We start from the raw sequence: 22,350 nt of genomic DNA on the forward strand, positions 1-22,350 counted from the left end.
TGTCAAATTACGGCTTTGCTACCAAAATTATACCTTGAGCCACCTAGCGCCAAATTAAGAAACAAAAACACTGCATCGTATTCGCTCATTTAAGATACCCTTTTAAATTCTCAATATTTTGTGGACTGACTGAATTACTATTATCAGACGCTATTTTTTGACTATCGACTGTTTTGACAGTTTTTAGTCGATAGTTCCCAACGCTAATATTTTTCTATGTTTATATATTTTGAGGTTATAACGTAATTGTATATTATTACGTTGCTTAAAAAATATTTCACACAATATAATTAAATAACACTAGTTTATAATAGAAAAGGACTAATTGATACATTTGATTATTTAAAATGAATTTATTGAATAATAATTCAGAAAATATTCAATTTCCTGAAGTTTTGGCCGACGATGAAAAAATTATAAGTATATTGGAACGTGGAGCATTAAAGGATTTGGGAAGTTGTATCAGTGAGGATTATGTTGAAACAAAAATATTAGAGTTTTTAAATTGCTTTAATAGCTCTTATCGGCTTACTTTTTCTCATTGTTCTAGTCAGAACAAAGAAAAGTTCATTTACTTATTGTCTTTATTGAGAAGGAGCGCCAAAAAAGCTCATCATGAGTTAAGACAAAATTCAAATAAGAAACATTATAGTTTTAGGTATGGTAATAGTAACATTAAATACTAAAGTTATGTATTATTTTTAGCCCATTTATATTATATATTTTTTATAACATTATTTATAAACAGCATATTCATTATAAATAGCAATTACTTTTAGATGCATACAATGTGAAAAAACACTAACCATTGAACGTTATAGAAATGTTTGGAAAACTTTACAGGACCATAATCACTTTGAGAAAACCTACATTGACTCTTTAAAAGATGAAAATGTAGCATTGATTAGTGAACAATTTGAATATAATAACTTAAATGAAAAAGAAACAATACATGAGTCTGTTAGATTAGGTATTCAGGTAATGTAATCTGATATTATGTAAAATAAAACTTTTCATATTGAATTTTCCATTCAGAATGTCCCAATTATTGAAAAGAGCAGTAATAATAATGATGAAATTGTAAATAGTTTTCGCTTTAATTTTCAAGTAAAGTATGAGGATAAAATTGCCTCATTAATGTACCCACGGAATTTAATTAAAGCTATCCAAGCATACGAACAAATAAAAAATTATACTGTACAATGTTGTGGGCCATTAAATGTGTTTTGCCTAATATGCCTTCATCAAATTACTTGTTTTAAAGTGACCAGACATACATTGATAAAGCATATCTTAGGTCGGAAACATTTTAAGTTATGCCTAAATAAACAAGTAGTTGAGCGCTTGGAAAATTATCACAAATTTTGGCTTCAGCAGGATGAATGTATACAATCCCATCAGGTTTATGTAAAACCACACAATAAAGCTTCCTTTCGATGTACTATCTGTTTTAAGGATGTTGCTATAACCTCTGTTATAGAACATATTATGGGATATGAACATAGAGAGAAAGTTATGCATTTGTACAACACAAAAAATGAAGAATTTTATTTAATGGATATTCAAGTAATTTGTTATGGAATTGTTGAAGATAAAAAACAGATCGAGGAATCACCGCAGGAAATGTCAAACGAGGAATTCAAGGATTTAAAGAAAAGTAGGTTAATAATTAGGAAGTCTAAGTTAGGTTATAGTTTTTGGTCGATTGTTTGACAATTGGTTACGCAATACCATTAGACGAAGTGACTCAATTACTAAAATAGCTTATATTTTAATTCACATTCTTGCCAGATTGTACTGTATGTATGGAAAGTTTACAATCTTTATGACTGCAATTACCGATTTATTTAAGTTAAGAAACATCTGGCCTTTCGATTATTTATAAAGGTGAAAAGAATATTAATTATAATGTACGTTGTAAATCAAAAATTTAATTTCATATGGCGATATCACAACGTAGCATGTCATAAATTTTGATGATGCATCGGATATTTTATTGGATAAGACTATGTTCAGTCATTACTCTATACCCATATAGTTCTATCTCTGCTAAGTCATGTTTTAAATGCACACAAGGGTGTAAACCATTTCAAGCTAGTCAAGAAGTAATGACATTGTTCAGTCTCAAGTAGTGGGGGTAGATCATACTTATTGTGTCATTTCTTTGGTTTGTTGTCAATCCTCGACAAGAGTTTCATGGTGTGATGTAGGGACTTTAAACAAAATATATAAAAACGTCATAAAATACTAAAAATAAGATTAAAATGTTTCCAAGGCAGCAAGTTTTAAGTATGTGGTACTATAATTTTAACTGTCGGTAAGTTTTGGTATACTTTATGATCTAATTTTTTTGCAGGAGAAAATATCGTTAATTTATCGCCCGATAACCACAACATTATACGGTCTATAGAAAAACCAGAAAGTGTTAATGTTTTTGATCTTATACCTAACAGAATGAAAAATCAGTTGAGTTATTTTAAACAGTCTAAGGATAATCAAAGCATTTATTGTACATTGTGCAAATGTAATATACCTTTTCAGTTGGGATGTATTAAAAAGCATATTCTCATGGCCTCTTGCCATGCCAATTCACAGAAGAAATTTAAGTATTATTGCGAGATATGCGACATGTGGTGTCAATCTGAATTTGATTGGTCTGAGCATAATTTTAATGGTCGAAGGTGAATGTCAAGTTGATTTTTGTATTTAAATTTCAGAGTGGAAGTTATATTAAGTTTTATGTTACTTTTTTAAGGCACAAGATTATGCCAGAAGCACGAAAAGCTAAAGTTACAGAGTATGAATGTACCACTTGTAATATGATCATTTTTGGTGATGAACTTTCAATATCTAGACACTTGCCAAGGAATCTTAGATTGAGTAAAAAAGATAGAGCTAAGAAGCTACCAGAGATAGTAAAATTACTTTTCAAATCAAGGGAGAGTATAGCAGAACATGCAAAAGAACTTGTGAGTGAATCTGAAAATGTTACACTGATTGATTCAAGAACAGCACTTTGTTACAAAGATTTACAAGATGTATTATTGGAAAAATTTAAGGATTGTAAATTGTTTCCATATGGTTCAAGAATGTCTGGGACAGGAAATGATGTGAGTATTAAATATTACATTAAATTTATACAAAATCTACATCATTAAACTGTATTAAAAAATCTTCAATTTAATTTCATATCTTTTCATAAAATTGTAATTTCATATATGTTATGTTTTATATTTAATATGCATTTATATGCAATAATTTTTAAATATTTTGGAACTAACTGCTTTTAAGACCTATATATTATATTAGGTTTTGTTTATTTTAGAAAAGTGATTTGGACGTATTTGTTGATGTTGGAAATCAATACAAAGGACTGTATAAGCAAGAACCTATAGATCAAGTAATCTTTATTAAAGAGGCTTCTAAGCTATTCGCCAAAAACCAGAACTACACAAATTTAAATTCAATTTTAACTGCCCGCATTCCTATTCTAACTCTTCACCATATACCAACCAAAATAAACTGTGATTTATCCTTTAAACATGGCTTAAGTGTAGAAAATACTAAATTTTTAAAGTAAGTCATAATTTTCATGGAATAAGTATGTACAACTAAATGCACTTTATTTCACAGGTATTGCATGAAACTCCAGCCGATCATCAAACCTTTTGTTTTAATAATCAAGAAATGGTTAGGAAACGTAGCTGTTGATAATATAACCAATTATGCCTTGACTATTATGGGCATCTTTTTCTTACAATATAAAGGGTTCTTACCATCAGTTAACAAGATAATGGAGATTCAAGGAGTAGGTCACATAATAAGTGGTAAGTTTATACTTTATTTTCTCCACAAAAACTAAACAGTTGATTCATTAAGGATGATATTTACTGTGTTTCTTACTTACGGAACAGTGCAACCATATTGCAGAGCGACACTATTCTCTCCAGGTTGGTAATATTAAAGATTATAGGATGAACATATTGATGAAAGTTTCATACAATTAGAAATTTATATTTTGAAACACTTGAGAAGTTTGACAGGGAGAGCATAAAAGTGACAGTGGGCAATTCTGGATGTTGAATGTATGAAAGAAATAAATGGAGAAAATTCTTAGCTCTTTCTAATAGTCAAAACGCAATATGGAGTGCATATGTAGCTTTTTATTTTCGGCGGATTTTTGGGATTGATTTAATCAGAGACAGTATTGACTCATAGGTGATATTCATTCAACCCGAGAACATTGAATCTCACGTGTCTTCAGTGACCAGTGAAGAATTGAGAGTTTCAACAGAAAAATAGCGAAACGGCATTGATAAAAACGACACTTGATATTTTGTTTTTGTTGTAGGTTGGAAAACAATCGCATATAATTCGCCTTTGACGGAAACAAAAAAATATATAAAAGAGTGTACATTGCCTTTAGATGTTTTGCTTAAAGAATTTTTTGAATATTACTATACATTTAATTATGGAAAATACGTAAGTATATTTATTAATCCGTATGTAATAACTATTAGTAAACGTTCAATCATATCTGCATAAACTATAATATAACCTTACATTTTATGAAGTACTATGCTTAGATTAATACATCTTTTTTGAGGTTATTAATATCACGTGTCATATTTTTTTAGGTTATTTGTCCATTTTTGGGACATGTACTACTGAAAACACTTTTTTCGGAAAATGCTGGAAGAGATCTTCCTAGGGAATTAGACAATTACAAAACGAAATCCAATATGGAAGATGGAGAGGTATTTAAAATGACCGCCTTCATGTGTATTCAGGATCCTTTTGATTTAAGCCATAACTTAACAAAGTCTATACAACTTGGAAACCTACAAATTTTCACAAATATGTGTAAATTAACTTCTAATTTACTTGATTTTAGTGCATAGAGTAGATTTCTAGTTTATTATATTAAAAATTGTTTTTTATATGAACAAACATTTTTAATATTGACATGGATAACATTATTTTGTATATGCTAAAAATCTTATTATTTTGGGTGATTTATATATTTTACTTTAAAACATATTCACGAATTATTTGTATTTGTTTTAATTTTTCGATGTTAATTATATCTATATTATTTTATATTACAAATATAACACCATCAAAAATAGACAATTAAACATTTATTATTACTGATCTATTTAATATATTTTTATATATCTGTTTTATTTTATGCTTTGATTTGAGTACTTTTAAAATAAATACCTATAAATATATATTTATCAAACAAATTATCTAAATTTTATTAAAAACAATTTGATTTAAAATGTAACAAATTAAGATAAATATATAATATACATTAATATAAATATTCTGCAACTAAAGGAATGTGATTTCGGAAGCACCAAGGGTGAGTAAAATCTGGTTTAATATCACAATTTATGCAATTACTAAGTAACATTAATTTCTAAGAGACTAGCCCTTTAAGGCAAGAAGGCTTATATATATATATATTAGTCACAAAATATATTGCTTTGTTAACAGATCCCAGCTTTACATAAAATGTAAGTGAACTATACAATATTATAACTAAATATTGACATATGAAACAATATATATATATATATATATATATATATATATATATGTAAAAATAAATAATTTCTAAAAATATTTTATCACGTGTCTTGAGAGACTTCAGGATGGTTCTCCTTGGCGTCACCAGAATCGCTTATTGCGTCGTGATAAACGGTTATTCCAGATAGTATAGAATCCCTTTTTCGCACTAACAAAAAATAATAGTAAAATATTTTAAGTTTCATTAATTGTGATCTGAATAATTATTGCTACTTTGAATAAGCTCTCTTTTATATTCAATTTTTAGAAAGATCTGAAAATGATTAAGTATTGATCATCTCCTTTTAAATTATTTTTCATAGCATTTCTTTTTGGATAATTTAATAAAAGTAGAAATGTTATTTAGTTGGATTATGTAGGATCGATTGGACCAAATGATATTGGAAGGGTCAATATCTAATAAATATAGTACAATTTTTAATATAATTATATTATAATGAGATTTGTAATTCATAATTTAGCTATCAATGAAATACTAGTAAACCGTAGTTACATAAACAAAAAAATTGTAGTTACATTGCGTTCGGTTTCAGTTGTGAATTTTTGAATTATATTGGTAGTAAACTTCAGAGGTAACCAATGCGTAAATCTTAATTCCATTCTTATTAGGTTTAACAAACTTTGTCTGTGAACACCATCTAAATATAATGATGGGTACGAACTTGAGCATTCGACTCGAGCTGATTCGGCGTATTCACAGAAATCACATACGTGCGCGGGGAATTAAGCAGCGTTTTGCCTTGTTTCATCAATGTGTCGAATCCGCTTGAACCGAGTATTCAGATCAGTACCCACCATAAGAGGCATATAAATGCCTTCAGCTCAATAAAGTTGAGTATTTCTGTCGCATTGAACAATGATTTACTACTTTCAATATATTGGTTGTACTATATACTAATAGAGCGGTATATTCTATACTAGCGACCCTCCCCGGCTTCGCACGGGTGCAATGCTGATACTAAATTAAATACACTACAGAAAAAATATGAACGTTGTATATAAAAACATAGCGGCCCGCTCCGACTTTGCACGGGCATAAAATATATATGCCTATGTCACTCAATGAAAACATGATTAAAATCGATAAAGTATTTTTGGTTCATTCATTACTGCCCTTGGCCTGCACGCATTAAATTTGGAGTAAAACAATTCCTCTTCCCCTATACTTACTATGAAGATTTCCTGCTATCTTTGGAATATCTAAATTCATACAATTTTTATTACATTACACATTTTTAAACGCAAATTTTATATTTGTAATATCTCCGAAAATATTTGTTTAATTTACATGTTGTAAGGAACCATATTGATCTATATTAATTGCACACTGTATTTAAGGTACTTAATTCGATAAGGATTAATGCCGTATTTCTTAAAATAGCTTCGTAAATAAGCCATTTTCTCACGTAAAAAGTAAACAATAAAAATGGTTAATGTGGGTTATCCCTAAAAGATAAACATATACCATCGCGGACTTTTTTGTAGACCTTTTTATGGTGTACAATATTGTAGTACATTAATTTGATCTAACTCGTAGGGTTAGGCAGCGTTTTTGCTAATTGCTAAATAAGCCTAAAAAAATAGGTTAATTTATGACATCAAATTAGAAACCTCTAAAATTAGCAATGTTGCCTTAGTATATTATGCATGTATTATACATATGAACCTTCCTCTTGAATCACTCTATCTATTGAAAAAAACCGCATCAAAATCCGTTGCGTAGTTTTAAAGATTTAAGCGCACATAGGGATATAGGGACAGAAAAGGAGACTTTGTTTTATACTATGTAGTGATAATTATACCCAATATTTCGGTCCTAAATGCAACTCCAACATTCTAAAGGAGTTCTTGCTATTCTTACTGTACACCCAGTAACTTGAAAATAATATATGGTTTTGAAAGAACTCCCTTTTACCTTTTTAAGCAAAAAGTATCATCTGTATGAGATCCTAACTTGAATTGCCTTCACGAGACTGATATTGAATATGCGCTATGTGCTTCGTCGTCTTACTGATCAAACAACCTCAAAATCTTTAGGATTCTCCAGATTAAATTTTTAACTACAATTTGATAAACACATTTCAGACCAAAAACAACAAAATTAATCTAAGTAAAAAATAGGAAGTAGTACTAGCATAAATGAATAGCGCTTACCGAAATACTTTAACAAACAAACGTAAAAAAACGTAACACATTTATAAAACTGATGTTGCTGCGAATACAGATCTGTATAAACCCTAACGATCTTAAAATAGCTTCTTTCTAATTAATATTATTTACTACCAATTGGTCTTGTTACGTAGATGAACGTAAGGTAGGATAACGTTTATGAAGAGAATTCTCGACTATTTACTTTATACGCGCCTGAGGGAAAGTTAAAAACTGCGTGATAAAATTATTAATAAGTTTATCGTCTAACGCGAGTTTTAATGATGTAACCTCTACAATTTTCCATCATAAGACATTAAATGTACCAGATAGTGCTATTCGATCGTAGACTTATTTTGCTTAGATAGTTTTCTTATGCACTAGATAGTTTTGTTAACTTCATCATTTCAATAATCCCACAAATTTACAAATTCGGGTACTACTACATTTGGGTACTACTAGCAAATCTAACATAGATATCCTCCAGAGGTTCCAGAATAAAGTCTCGATGCCCCATATTACATGTCCAACAAACTGACTCAACGCCATATCTCCTTAGAACCCATAACGAGTGCGATTCGAAGTGTTAGTCTCGCTAGAACAGTCTCGCACAATCGCCAAACAGTTAAATGTGCGCGACGATAGTGAAGTGCGTAGGCTCAAATGCAAATTGCCATACGAACGGATTAATAGACACATAGAGTGAGATTTACTAATCTCTAGAATAAGATAGAATAGTCTTTAGAATAAGTTAGGATAGACTTTAAAATAAGTTAGAATAGTATCTAGAATAATATTTAGATTATAAGTTATACAGCAGATCACTTACTGAAGTGATCTTCTACGTTGGTTATATTATATAACGGAAATCATACAATAATACTTATTGGACACAGGTAGATTGTTGACGTTCTAAGAGATTAATAAAATAAAAAAAATTATTAGCATTAATTTAAAACTATTAGAATTAAAATTAAGATTGTGGTTATATAACAAACATCCTGTACTTTTAACCTCACTTACTCATGCTTCAACACCTGTAGCGTCATTTTTAAACTACTTCGAAAAAAGAAGGGATTCTATGTTCGGCTGTATATATATATATATATATATATATATATATATATATATATATATATATATATATATTAATTTATGTTCATCCATACCTCGGTCAATTGTGGGCCGATTTTCAAAAAAAAAAATTATTCGATAGAGTGCATTTCCGTGGTGGTTCCATTGGAACCAAATCAGTATCTGTTGGAGGGGAAATGGGGGAAATCGATGGAAACGCTCATATCTCAAAGGCACGTACACAGCTTTCACATATCTTTTATCTAAAATAATCAAATGTTTGTGTATAATGTTATTAATGAGCTGATGTGACAAAAAATCGAAAGTCGTTCATTGCAAAAGCCATTCCGTAGAAATATTCTAGACAACTGCTTCTATGGTGTAATGGTTAACGCGTTTAGTATTGCCGGTATTGCCGAGCCCCCCCCCCCACGATGCGTTAAATGTGCCGGACATCACGACACTAGATCCCAGAAGCACCTCCAAAGTGCAACAATTGCGGTGAAATTCATACCGCAAACTTCACCGGTTGCAGCTGCCGTCCTGCTCCAAGAAAACCAAAAATTCCGACCGAATCCAGGCCTCCACATGGAGTAACCAAAGTGGCAAGAAGCTAGCCCAAAAATTAGCCAGCGCCACCCAGCCTGCTCCAACCAATACACCGGACCTTAACTCTCCAATGCAGGCTTTTACTGACCCGCAGGCTTTCCTGCAAGTGATCGCCCTGGCTCACCAACTTGTTCATCTTTTCCCAAATGTCGCCGCCTAAGCGGCAACATTTACCTGTTTCTTTAATTTTCAGCAGCCTTTTAATTCTTCGAAATAGCTGTTTCGAAATATCTTATTCTGATGACATGGAATGCAAACAGCTTACGCGGAAAGTAAGCAGAATTGGAAGACGTCATGACATTCTATGACGTCGACATCGTTCTCATCCAGGAAACTTTCCTAAAACCTTCGCATCGTCTCTCTTTCGAACCGCCATTCTTGCCAGAAAAGAGGAACACGAGCTCTTTCCATCGTTATCAGTAAACAATTTCGAAACAACCTCCATTAAAATCAATATCCAAGAACGTCCCTTCGTGATTACATCCCTGTACAGGAAATCTTCTGCATTCAACTATGCCGAATACCGATCACTCATCGAAGGAAATTTTCCAAAAATAATAGGTGGCGATTTCAACGCCCACCACCTCACCTGGGGGTTTTCCAGAGCGAACACCGCAGGTAACGCTATCGTATCTCTAAGTGCAGATCTAGGCTACGGTCTTGCCCTGCCACATGAACCCACCCATCACCCTACTACAGTTTCTCAAGGCACAGCAAGAATCCTTGATTTCTTTATTCTTCAAGACGTAAATCGCCATTCCGAAGTTCGAGTCCTTGACGAACTAGACTTTGATCATCGTCCGGTCCTTCTCAGACTCGAAAACTGCGCCACCACTCAAGTCCCACTAATAAGATTCAGGAAAAAGACCCACTGGGAAAACTACCAATCTCTTCTCCTGAAATACGATCGAATTCCGAAAATTAACAAACAAGAATAGCTCGAGGAAGCCGTACTCAAGCTAACTCGTGATATTCAGTCTGCTCACGAATCTGCCACAGTCAAAATTTTATCACAACCCCAGCCGTGGAAAACAACCTTCCTGCTTCTCTTAAACGCCAAATTCGCATCAAAAACGGTTTATGCAGATCAGCCCGATTCACCCTTGATGCTGCAGACAAAAGGGAGGCAAACAAAGTATGCAAGGGGGTAAGGGCGAACGTCTCGACTTGGCGAGCAATGAAATGGAATTCATTTCTCGCGGACCAAAAAACTGGATGGCCCCCCTTCCTTCTGGGGGAAGACGCACAATGTCATCCCCCCCTGAAGTCAGCGGTTACAGGAAATTTCGCAGTCATTGACCAAGAAAAAGTCGAGCTCCTCCAGAGACCTACGAAGCTCAAATGGAATGCCTCCCACCAGCAGAGAACACTAAAGCTAAAGACAATGACCCTGTCATCAGCGAATCCAACTCCATCAAAAGACCAGTAACCCCAGCCTTTCTTCTCATCCATTTCGTATTCTCTACAGACAATGATCGGCAAACTTCAAACCAAAAAATCTCCAGGTTTCGATGGAATATCGATTACCCAGTTAAAAAGCTCCCGCGTAAGCAGCTAGCAGAACTGGCAAATATCATTAACTCCATCATGAGGCTGCAACATTTTCCGCCGTCTTAGAAACAAGCACATATAGCGGTTGTACCCAAGAAAGGAGCAAAATCATCTCCATCTGATTACAGGCCTATCAGCCTTATCAGCGCCATTTCGAAGCTTGCCGACAGAGTAATACTCTACTCTCTCAACTCTTTCACAAAGGAAAACAACATCAATGCGTATGAACAATTCGGGTTTCGCGCTCACCACTCATCTGTCCATCAGGCTACCCGTCTGGCCGCACACATCCATCACGCTCTTGACCAACGTAAAAAGCTTGGAGCAGTTCTTCTGGACCTAACCAAAGCCTTCGATAAGGTCTGGCACGACGGATTGATCGCAAAGGGCGTGCGGTTAGGCCTCCCAGAAGACCTAACCGCTCTCATCCAGTCCTATTTCTCGGACAGATCTTTCCAGGTCAAGATTAGGGAATCACTTTCCAGTCGTAAACAAATCGATGCTGGCGTACCACAAGGTTCCCCGCTGGCCCCAGCCTTATTTAACCTCTTTATTTCAGATCTGCCGAGAAAAGAGCACATTAACGTCGTGTTTTACGCTGACGACACTGCTCTCTTTACGGCCGCCAGGTTCGAAGTTACAATTCATGAACGTTTACAGAAGCAGCTCAATCATGCGGTCAAATGGTTCAAATTCTGGAGGTTGCAAATTAACCCTCTGAAAATCCAGGCCATCATTTTCCATAAGAAGCGTTACGCACTGCACGTCTCGCAACTTAAGATCGACACCGCAATAATTCCATGGCTGGATAACGTCACGTACCTAGGTCTTCACTTCGATCGGCGGTTGGGTTGGCATACCCAAATCTAGAAATCAATCCAAAAAGGTTCGGGGATAGTAAACCTCCTATCTTCTCCGATCTTCCCTTCTAGCAGACTTCCCATCTCCATGAAATGCTTATTTTACAAGATGTTAATTCGGTCCGTACTCCTCTACGGATCTAATGTCTACTTCAAGTTTGTTACACCCAATCAGGTCAAACGGCTTCAAGTTTTCCAAAATAAGCTCCTCAGTAGAATATAACGCTCCATGGCTTGTCAGAAATAATCAAATTCATAGGGAAACTGACACTCCAGAAATCAAGCACTTCATACCTCAATCATTCCACAAACAATAACTCAGCTCAAGTTCTTCTGAAATCGCGCTTGCTCGCGAGCTGGTCGACATGCTGGAAGCTTAGCACCGCGTCACCGCTAAGCTCCCCCCCCCCTTTTTTCCAGGCTGAAACAACCTCATCCGTCGCTACAGTCATAACATTTGCCCCCATACAACAGTATCCAGTTGTGTGTTAACTCAAGTTCGCGAATCAATAGAATCGTCGGGCCCTCGTGCCCAATAACGGCTGCCCGATCAGCGGGTGCCATATCCCTAAATTTAATGCAGTAGCAGTAGTGATCCACAGGGGTCAACTGTGAGGCGGTTTCGGTTTAGTGTATTAGTAAGCCCAGAGGCAGTCGCATATAACCCGGTCCAACTTGTCACTCCAGGGCAAGTCTCCGCGACCAGGTATGCGTCGTGCATTCCACCGCCTGGTTTTTAGGCCAGAACAAAAAAATAATAATAAAAGAAAGGCGAAAAGCTACAAGAGTATGGCACAGAACCAGAAATGCTGCAGACAAAACTATTTTTAATAGAGTTAGTAATCAGACGAATCAAAAGATCAAAGAATGTAAACAGAATTGCTTGAAAGACCAATTAGTTCGACGCGACAATGAAAAGGCTGAATTGTTCGCACAATACTGAGCTAACATATTTCGACCTAATGATATAGAATCTACCGTGGATACATCTCCTGTTTATCAACCCGATGTAGAACTAAATCTAATTTCTCCACTGGAAGTTGCCACTGAAATTGATAACCTCAATCCTAAAAAGGCACCTGGTATAGTGACATTTCACCTGGATTATTGAAAGAACTGCCACGAAAAGCAATCATCATGTTGACATATATATTTAATGCCTGTTTAAGGCTGAAGCATGTCCCGGAATGCTTTAAAGTTGCACAAATAATTATGCTAAAAAAACCTGACAAACCTGCAGAACAAGTCGAATCTTACAGACCTATTTCGCTACTACCTGCAATATCAAAACTATTTGAGAAACTGATATTAGTTTACGTTTAGTGTTAAACATTTGGTAACAATACCAGAACAATCGATCAAGTGCACAGAGTAACTGCGGCTATTGAAAAAGCGTTTGAGGAAAAGAAATACTGCCCTGCAATATTCCTGGATGTTTCACAAGCTTTTGATCGGGTTTGGCATTTGGGATTAATCTGTAAGATGAGCAAATTGTTACCGCGTAACTATTGTCAATTGCTGGAGTCATATTTTTTCGAAAGAAAATTTAGAATATCGCATGAAATGGAGTTCCACAAGGTAGCGCCTTAGGACCTCTCCTGTATCTGCTCTACTCTGCTGACATTCCAACAACAAAAGAAACACTTCTTGGAACCTTTGCTGACGACACAATTATAATGGCAAAAAAATATCTCTGGCAATAGAGCAAGTGCAAGTGGCAGTCAACAAAATCTACAAATGGACGAAATTCAACTTAATAAAAACTTAATTATATCACTCAATGGATGTACGATTCCTAAAGCAGAATCAGCTAAATACCTTGAAATCCATCTTGACAGTAGATTAAATTGTAAGCATCACGTTAGACAAAAAGCAAAACACATTAGAATCAAAATAAAACAACTATACTGGTTAGTCGGAAGATACTCTCAACTTGATCTAAAATCAAAGAGGTTGATCTATAATACAATTATAAAGCCAATTTGGACCTATGGGGTGCAAATATGGGGTTGCACTAAAAATTCAAATCAGTTAGTCATACAGCGCTGTCAAAACAAGGTTCTTCGATTGATTACCAATACCTATCGCTATGTAACCAATGAAGAACTGCACGATGACCTGGAAATCAAATGGATTTGCGAAGTTATTCAAGTTTTCGCCTTGAAACACGAAAGAAGATTACTAAATTATACTAACGTGGAAGCAATATAACTGCTGGACAGCGCGCAGGATGTCAGGAGATCGAAATGAACAAAACCATACGAACTTATATAAAGTATATACATTTAGTGTAAACTATAGCTATAAGCTAATAATTAATAAATGATTATAATTTTATAATTGAGGAATATATACTGATGTATTTTCTCGTTCTCGTCTTGCTTGTTAATTAATACAAGTACATAGGATAAGTAGTAATAAATTAATTGTAAATTAAGATTGTACTAAGCGTATCTAACAAAAATGTTATAAAAAATCAAATGTCTTCACAATAAAATATTTTTCTTACAGGGGCTTATAATGAAGATTTAAATTGACCAATCAAATTACTTGAATGAGCCATTATGGCGACCTCTGGATGTTAAAAAAGCTGTAGGAGTTATTGTGCGATCACTTTTAATTATGCCATGAATTTGTTTTTTTATGATCAGGTGTATGTTTAATTTTTATTTAGTATTTATGGTATTGTACATCTTTAGTTTTTAGGTTTTGTTTGAGTTATATTGTATTGTCTATATTTATTATAGTATATTATTTGAAATTGCTATTTAACATATTAAAATACCATTAAACACTTGTGGGGTATTATTGCCTTCCATAGAAAAATCCCATTCCTTTTTACAATCCACAGAATATTAAAATATAAAAGTAATTCTACTTCCTTAAAAAAATTATTAGTTGCATGTTAATAGTTTTCAGTAATTAATTTTTTTCCTTTACTTTTTTGAAGTTAATATGTGAAGGAATATATACATCTCCGTCTCGCTTATACTACCGTTGGAAAATATAAGCACATATAAAATTAACTTCTCCAAGCAATTATCTCTGTCCTTTCCTTTTTTACGGTTTATACAAGAGAAGTGCATTGTACATATTTGTCTGACATGACGAATTGAACAAAACAGTCGAACCGTAAATTTGACTGACTCACAAAACACAGAGTAATTAGAAGTATATCTCCCATGTATTACCTGTGAAAAAGTTTAGCGTTCATTTGCCACTAGAGGAGGCAACTATTAATATGAATAGCGGGAAATTTAAAACATCTTATTAATAATAATAGCAGTAATAACAGTAAATTAAAAATGTAATAATAGTTTAAAATACATTTTATTTAATTATATATAAAATTTTAATAGTTTAATATAAAGTTTGTAAGTTTGATTTGTCAGCCATGTTAAAAAATGCCCCAATTCGAAAGAGATGCTTTCAACAAAAGCTTTGTCTACACTACACCTTATTTTTTGAGTAGCCTTCTGAAAGCAGGAAGTGTCAAATTTCGGCTTTACTACCAAAACTGTTCCTCCAACCACCTAGCGACAAATTAAGAAACTAAAACACTGCATCGTATTCGCCCATTTAAGATACCCTTCTAAATTCTCAATATTTTGTGGACTGACTGAATTACTATTTTCAGTCGCTAGTTTTTTGACTATCGAATGTTTTGTGACTATCGACTGTTTTGACTGTTTTCAGTCGATAGTTCCCAACGCTAATATTTTTCTATATTTATATATTTTGAGGTTATAATATAATTGTATCAGGGGTGTGCAACTGCAATGGTAAGTAGTGGGGCAAAGTTTCGCTTAATCCAATCATTGGCGGCGCTGACAACGCGAATTTGATTGGTTAGTTTAAAATAGTTATGTAGAAACCTGTAAGGAAAATACTTTGCTTTGATTGGTCTGCCATTTCCCCTGATTATTTTGTGACGTCACATTTACTGGCCAATAATATTTAAATAAAAATCAAATTTAAATTTTAAAATTAATTTATTAAAATAAAATCCTATACAAATATACATAAGTGTAAATAATATAAATATATATATAAACAAAAGCCAAAAAAAAACAATTATGAACTCTATTCTAGGCAATATTAAAATATCTATAATTCTTCGATAAGGCCTTCCCATATATGTTTAGTGCCATCAATTTTATGGGATCTATTAGAGTTCTAACTTATCTTGATATATTGAAGGTAAACTTTAAATCCTTTCCTGTTGATATTACATTAACTTCATTAAACCAAAAATACAATCAAACCTCAGAATAACTTAAAATTTTGTCTTGAAAATCATTATGGATTGGACAGTGGAAACACTAAAAATTTATGTGTTTTTTAAAAATATTTAGATTTTAGAGTATTTAATCTGTGGAACTACTTAATATAGAATATAGACAAATATTGCATGTTGTCTTTTTTTCAGAAGTTTTGTTAAATAGCCTGAAATAAGACTAAAATACAATATTAGACTTTTGTTTTCCTCAGAGCAAAATTCTCTGGAACTGAAAATATAGACTCAACTGGTAATTTAACAACCTCAAGTGGTACTAGATCTCCCGTTAAAAAAGAATATAAGTTATCTAACATGTTCATCTTCTTCACAATTTTCTCCGGGAGAATGATGTGAAAAAATTGAAATGATGAGCCCTTTTAAAAATTTCTCGAACATACTAGGGGAAGGATGCTGTTTCTACCTCTATGACCTCTAATAGATCCAACAAAAATCTTTAAGCAATCTTGGTTAAGATTTGTTAAATAAATGTAGTTATTTGTAAATTTAGACAAAATAGATTTCTTTAAGTTAATAAATCCCCTAAAAGTAGCAATTAAATTTTTAATTGATGGCACCATAACAATTATTTTCTTAACAAGGCAATCAAATTTAAATATATAATTCCTCTACTATAAAATGATTGAACACTGATTGTTCTAAAAAGTTAAAGTATTGCAAATATTTTAGGGATATTTTACAATTAAAAGTAGTATTTATTACTACTAATTATCCAGTTATATTAATTATTACCTCCTTGTAAGACTTCTTTATGTAGAGACATCACACTGACAACATACGCACAACTTGGTAGATTAATTGAATTTTATTACTACTAACATCTTCATAAGTTTTTGAATTTCTGTAAACAAACAATATATAAATAGACATGTACTAGATAGATAATTTTATATGTACCTGATAAAACCAATGATGGATATGCATTTACCCAAATATCTGCTCGTGAAGGAAGGATAATTCTAAATTTTTCACTAATATGTCCATAACAAACACCATGACGTTGATATATTTGCATTGTGGTTTATCCAGGTAACTTACTACTATTTACTTGATCAACCCATTTTTGGAAAGGAGCGAGATCATTCTTTGGGAAACGATGTCTAATTTCCGTAGTAGAATTTTACCTCGGTACACTACATCTTTTACTACACTGACGTATTGTCATCAATTTTTATATTATTACCCCATAATAATTAACGTAAAACAGAAAATATGCACAACGTAAAACGAAAATTTCGTGATCTAAACAAAAACCATAACCTACAAACAACAAACATAAAAATGGACGCCCATAGAAAATGCTGATTTCACACAATTTGATCGACCAATCACATTTCATGTTAGTGGCGGCACCTGGAATTTAAACTGCCAATCACAATTTGCAATCGCAGCGCTACAGTTGATTGAACTAAACAAAACATTTCCCCAAGGTCGCCTATACCGTGAAATTTCTATTTTTTCTATGAATTGTATTTTATTACGTTACATCTTAAAAAATATTTCACTCAATATAATTAAATAACACTAGTTTATAATAGAGGACTAATTGATACATTTGAGTATTTAAAATGAATTTATTGAATAATAATTCAGAAAATATTCAATTCCCTGAAGTTTTGGCCGACGATGAAAAAATTATAAGTATATTGGAACGTGGAGCATTAAAGGATTTGCGAAGTTGTATCAGTGAGGATTATGTTGAAACAAAAATATTAGAGATTTTAAATTGCTTTAATAGCTCTTATCGGCTTACTTTTTCTCATTGTTCTAGTCAGAATAAAAAAAAGTTCATTTATTTATTGTCTTTATTGAGAAGGAGCGCCGAAAAAGCTCATAATGAGTTAAGACAAAATTCAAATAAGAAACATTATAGTTTTAGGTATGGTAATACTAACATTAAATAGTAAAGTTATGTATTATTTTTAGATCATTTATGTTATATATTTTTTATAACATTATAAACAGCAATTAATTTTAGATGCATACAATGTGAAAAAACACTAACCATTGAACATTATAGAAATGTTTGGAAAACGTTACAGGAGCATAATCACTTCGAAAAAACCTACATTGACTCTTTAAAAGATGAAAATGTAGCATTGATTAGTGAACAATTTGAATATAATAACTTAAATGAAAAAGAAAGAATAGATGAATCTGTTAGATTAGGTATTCAGGTAACATAATCTGATATTATGTAAAATAAAATTTTTCATATTGAATTTTCCATTCAGAATGTCTCAATTAATTAAAAGAGCAGTAGTAATAATGATGAAAATGTAAATAGTTTTCGCTTTAATTTTCAAGTAAAGTATGAGGATAAAATTGCCTCATTAATGTACCCACAGAATGTAATTAAAGCTATTCAACCATACCAACAAATAAAAAATTATACTGTACAATGTTGTGGGCCATTAAATGTGTTTTGCCTAATATGCCTTCATCAAATTACTTGTTTGAAAGTGACCAAACATACATTGATACAGCATATCTTAGGTCAGAAACATTTTAAGTTATCCCAAAATAAACGAGCAGTTGAGCGCTTGGAAAATTATCACAAATTTTGGCTTCAGCAGGATCAATGTATACAATCCCATCAGGTTTATGTAAAATCACATAATAAAGCTTCCTTTCGATGTATTATCTGTTTTAAGGATGTTGCTATAACCTCTGTTATAGAACATATGGGAAATGAACATAGAGAAAAAGTTATGTATTTGTACAACACAAAAAATGAAGAATTTTATTTAATGGATATTCAAGTAATCTGTTATAGAATTGTTGAAGATAAAAAACGTGTCGGGGAATCACCGTCGGAAATGTCAAACGAGGAATTCAAGGATTTAAAGAAATGTAGGTTAATAATTAGGAAGTCTAAGTTAGGTTATAGTTTTTGTCGATTGTTGACAATTGTTTGCGCAATACCATTTGACGTTGTTGCCAGATTGTATTTATGTATGGAAAAAATATTAATTATAATGTACGTTGTAAATCAAAAATTCAATTTCATGTGGGGTTATTAGGACGTAGCATGTCATAAATTTTGATGACGCATCGGCTATTTTATTGGATAAGACTATATTCAGCCATTAATCTCTGTTAACCATTTCAAGCCAGTCAAGAAGTTATGACATTCATAGAAAAAATTACATTGTTCAGTCTCAAGTAGTGGGGGTAGATCATACTTATCGTGTCATTTCTTTGGTTTGTTGTCAATCAGCGACAAGAGTTTCTTGTGAGGTGTAGGAACTTTAAACTAGAAATTTTAATACTAGAAATAAGATAAAACATGTTTCCAAGACAGCGAGTTTTAAGTATGTGGTATTTATGTATGTCGGTAAGTTTTGGTATACTTTATGATCTATTTTTTTTGCAGGAGAAAATATTGGTAATTTATCGCGCGATAACCACAACATTATACGGTCTATAGAAAAGCCAGGAAGTGTTAATGTTTTTGATCTTATACCTAACAGAATGAAAAATCAGTTGAGTTATTTTAAACAATCTAAGGATAATCAAAGCATTTATTGTACATTATGCAAATGTAATCTACCTTTTCAATTGGGACATATTAAAAAGCATATTCTCATGTCCTCCTGCCATGCCAATTCACAGAAGAAATTTAAGTATTATTGCGAGATATGCGACATGTGGTGTCAATCTGAATTTGATTGGTCTGAGCATAATTTTAATGGTCGAAGGTGAGTGTCAAGTTGATGTATTTATATTTCAGAATGGAAGTTATATTCAGTTTTATATTACTTTTTTAAGGCACAAGATTATGCCAGAAGCACGAAAAGCTAAAGTTACAGAGTATGAATGTACCACTTGTAATATGATCATTTTTGGTGATGAACTTTCAATATCTAGACACTTGCCAAGGAATCTTAGATTGAGTAAAAAAGATAGAGCTAAGAAGCTGCCAGAGATAGTAAAATTACTTTTCAAATCAAGGGAGAGTATAGCAGAACATGCAAAAGAACTTGTGAGTGAATCTGAAGATGTTACACTACTAGATTCAAGAACAGCACTTTGTTACAAAGATTTACAAGATGTATTATTGGAAAAATTTAAGGAATGTAAATTGTTTCCATACGGTTCAAGAATGTCTGGGATAGGAAATTATGTGAGTATTAAATATTACATTAAATTTATACAAAATCTACGTCATTAAACTGTATTAAAAAGTCTACAATTAATTTTCAATGTTCCATTCATTAGCCTATTATATTTGATTATAAATTTTAATTTCGTCTATGTTATGTTTTATATTTAATGTGTATTTATATGCAATAATTTTTAAATATTTTGGAACTACCTGCTTTTAAGACCTACATATTATATTTGGTTTTGTTTATTTTAGAAAAGTGATTTGGACGTATTTGTTGATGTTGGAAATCAATACAAAGGACTATATAAGCAAGAACCTATAGATCAAGTGATTTTTATTAAAGAGGCTTCTAAGCTATTCGCCAAAAACAAGAACTACACAAATTTAAATTCAATTTTAAGTGCCCGCATTCCTATTTTAACTCTTCACCATATACCAACCAAAATAAACTGTGATTTATGCTTTAAACATGGCTTAAGTGTAGAAAATACTAAATTTTTAAAGTAAGTAATAATTTTCATGGAATAAGTATGTACAACTAAATGCACTTTATTTCACAGGTATTGCATGAAACTCCAGCCGATCACCAAACCTTTTATTTTAATAATCAAGAAATGGTTAGGACACGTAGCTGTTGATAATATAAGCAATTATGCCTTAGCTATTATGGGCATCTTTTTCTTACAATATAAAGGATTCCTACCATCTGTTGACAAGATAATGGAGATTCAAGGAGTAGGTTACATAATAAGTGGTAAGTTCAATTTTCTTCACAAAAACTAAACAATTGATTCATTAAGGATGATATTTACTGTGTTTCTTACTTACGGAAAAGTGCAACCATATTGCAGAGCGACACTATTCTCTCCAGGTTGGTAATATTAAAGATTATAGGATGAACATATTGATGAAAGTTTCATACAATTAGAAATTTATATTTTGAAACACTTGAGAAGTTTGACAGGGAGAGTATAAAAGTGACAGTGGGCAATTCTGGATGTTGAATGTATGAAAGAAATAAATGGAGAAAATTCTTAGCTCTTTCTAATAGTCAAAACGCAATATGGAGTGCATATGTAGCTTTTTATTTTTGGCGGATTTTTGGGATTGATTTAATCAGAGACTGTATTGACTCATAGGTGATATTCATTCAACCTGAGAACATTGAATCTCACATGTCTTCAGTGACCAGTGAAGAATTGAGAGTTTCAACAGAAAAATAGCGAAACGGCATTGATAAAAACGACGCTTGATATTTTGTTTTTGTTGTAGGTTGGAAAACAATCGCATATAATTCGCCTTTGACGGAAACGAAAAAATATATAAAAGAGTGTACATTGCCTTTAGATGTTTTGCTTAAAGAATTTTTTGAATATTACTATACATTTAATTATGGAAAATACGTAAGTATATTTATTAATCCGTATGTAATAACTATTAGTAAACGTTCAATCATATCTGCATAAACTATAATATAACCTTACATTTTATGAAGTACTATGCTTAGATTAATACATCTTTTTGGAGGTTATTAATATCACGTGTCATATTTTTTTTAGGTTATTTGTCCATTTTTGGGACATGTACTACTGAAAACACTTTTTTCGGAAAATGCTGGAAAAGATCTTCCTAGGGAATTAGACAATTACAAAACGAAATCCAACATGGAAGATGGAGAGGTATTTAAAATGACCGCCTTCATGTGTATTCAGGATCCTTTTGATTTAAGCCATAACTTAACAAAGTCTATACAACTTGGAAACCTACAAATTTTCACAAATATGTGTAAATTAACTTCTAATTTACTTGATTTTAGTGCATAGAGTAGATTTCTAGTTTATTATATTAAAAATTGTTTTTTATATGAACAAACATTTTTAATATTGACATGGATAACATTATTTTGTATATGCTAAAAATCTTATTATTTTGGGTGATTTATATATTTTACATTAAAACATATTCAGGAATTATTTGTACTTGTTTTAATTTTTCGATGTTAATTATATCTGTAATATTTTATATTACAAATATAACACCATCAAAAATAAACAATTAAACATTTATTATTACTGGTCTATTTAATATATTTTTATATATCTGTT

The 22,350-nt window shown here is 32.2% G+C and overlaps 2 protein-coding genes and 1 long non-coding RNA gene across 4 annotated transcripts; 2 read left to right on the forward strand and 1 right to left on the reverse strand.

Annotated features, from left to right (window-relative positions):
- Positions 1–209: 209 nt before the first annotated feature.
- LOC143194465 (uncharacterized) lies at positions 210–22,218 on the forward strand. 2 transcript variants are annotated; one of them, XM_076401300.1, is made up of 9 exons: positions 210–658; positions 780–978; positions 1,036–1,657; positions 2,357–2,681; positions 2,756–3,110; positions 3,326–3,576; positions 3,634–3,827; positions 21,518–21,648; positions 21,805–22,218. In XM_076401300.1, the coding sequence occupies exons 1-9, from the start codon at positions 348–350 to the stop codon at positions 22,066–22,068; spliced, it is 2,652 nt and encodes an 883-aa protein (XP_076257415.1). In that variant the 5' UTR covers positions 210–347; the 3' UTR covers positions 22,069–22,218. The 2 variants fall into 2 exon arrangements, with proteins under 2 accessions (XP_076257415.1, XP_076257413.1); XM_076401298.1 differs by lacking the exons at positions 21,518–21,648; positions 21,805–22,218 and adding exons at positions 4,352–4,482; positions 4,638–5,186.
- LOC143194468 (uncharacterized) lies at positions 15,811–17,425 on the reverse strand. The gene is made up of 2 exons (XR_013005327.1): positions 17,032–17,425; positions 15,811–16,975 (listed from the first exon to the last, which is right to left on the reverse strand). It is a non-coding gene; the product is annotated as an uncharacterized LOC143194468 (long non-coding RNA).
- On the forward strand, positions 17,622–18,535 carry LOC143194467 (uncharacterized). The gene is made up of 3 exons (XM_076401306.1): positions 17,622–18,013; positions 18,113–18,311; positions 18,369–18,535. The coding sequence occupies exons 1-3, from the start codon at positions 17,703–17,705 to the stop codon at positions 18,384–18,386; spliced, it is 528 nt and encodes a 175-aa protein (XP_076257421.1). The 5' UTR covers positions 17,622–17,702; the 3' UTR covers positions 18,387–18,535.
- Positions 22,219–22,350: the final 132 nt, after the last annotated feature.

The sequence above is a fragment of the Rhynchophorus ferrugineus genome, unplaced genomic scaffold, assembly GCF_030347505.1.
Source record: "Rhynchophorus ferrugineus isolate W39M unplaced genomic scaffold, kcgeb_rfMv2 rfM3, whole genome shotgun sequence".
Lineage (NCBI taxonomy): Eukaryota > Metazoa > Arthropoda > Insecta > Coleoptera > Curculionidae > Rhynchophorus > Rhynchophorus ferrugineus.

Excerpts from the sequence above, each read along its gene's own strand:
- LOC143194465 (XM_076401300.1), top strand. The coding sequence starts at position 348 with ATGAATTTATTGAATAATAATTCAGAAAATATTCAATTTCCTGAAGTT. Across the intron at positions 3,111-3,325 it reads TGTCTGGGACAGGAAATGAT|AAAAGTGATTTGGACGTATT; the intron begins GTGAGTATTAAA and ends TGTTTATTTTAG. Across the intron at positions 3,828-21,517 it reads AGTAGGTCACATAATAAGTG|GTTGGAAAACAATCGCATAT; the intron begins GTAAGTTTATAC and ends TTTTTGTTGTAG.
- LOC143194467 (XM_076401306.1), top strand. The coding sequence starts at position 17,703 with ATGAATTTATTGAATAATAATTCAGAAAATATTCAATTCCCTGAAGTT. Across the intron at positions 18,014-18,112 it reads AAGAAACATTATAGTTTTAG|ATGCATACAATGTGAAAAAA; the intron begins GTATGGTAATAC and ends AATTAATTTTAG.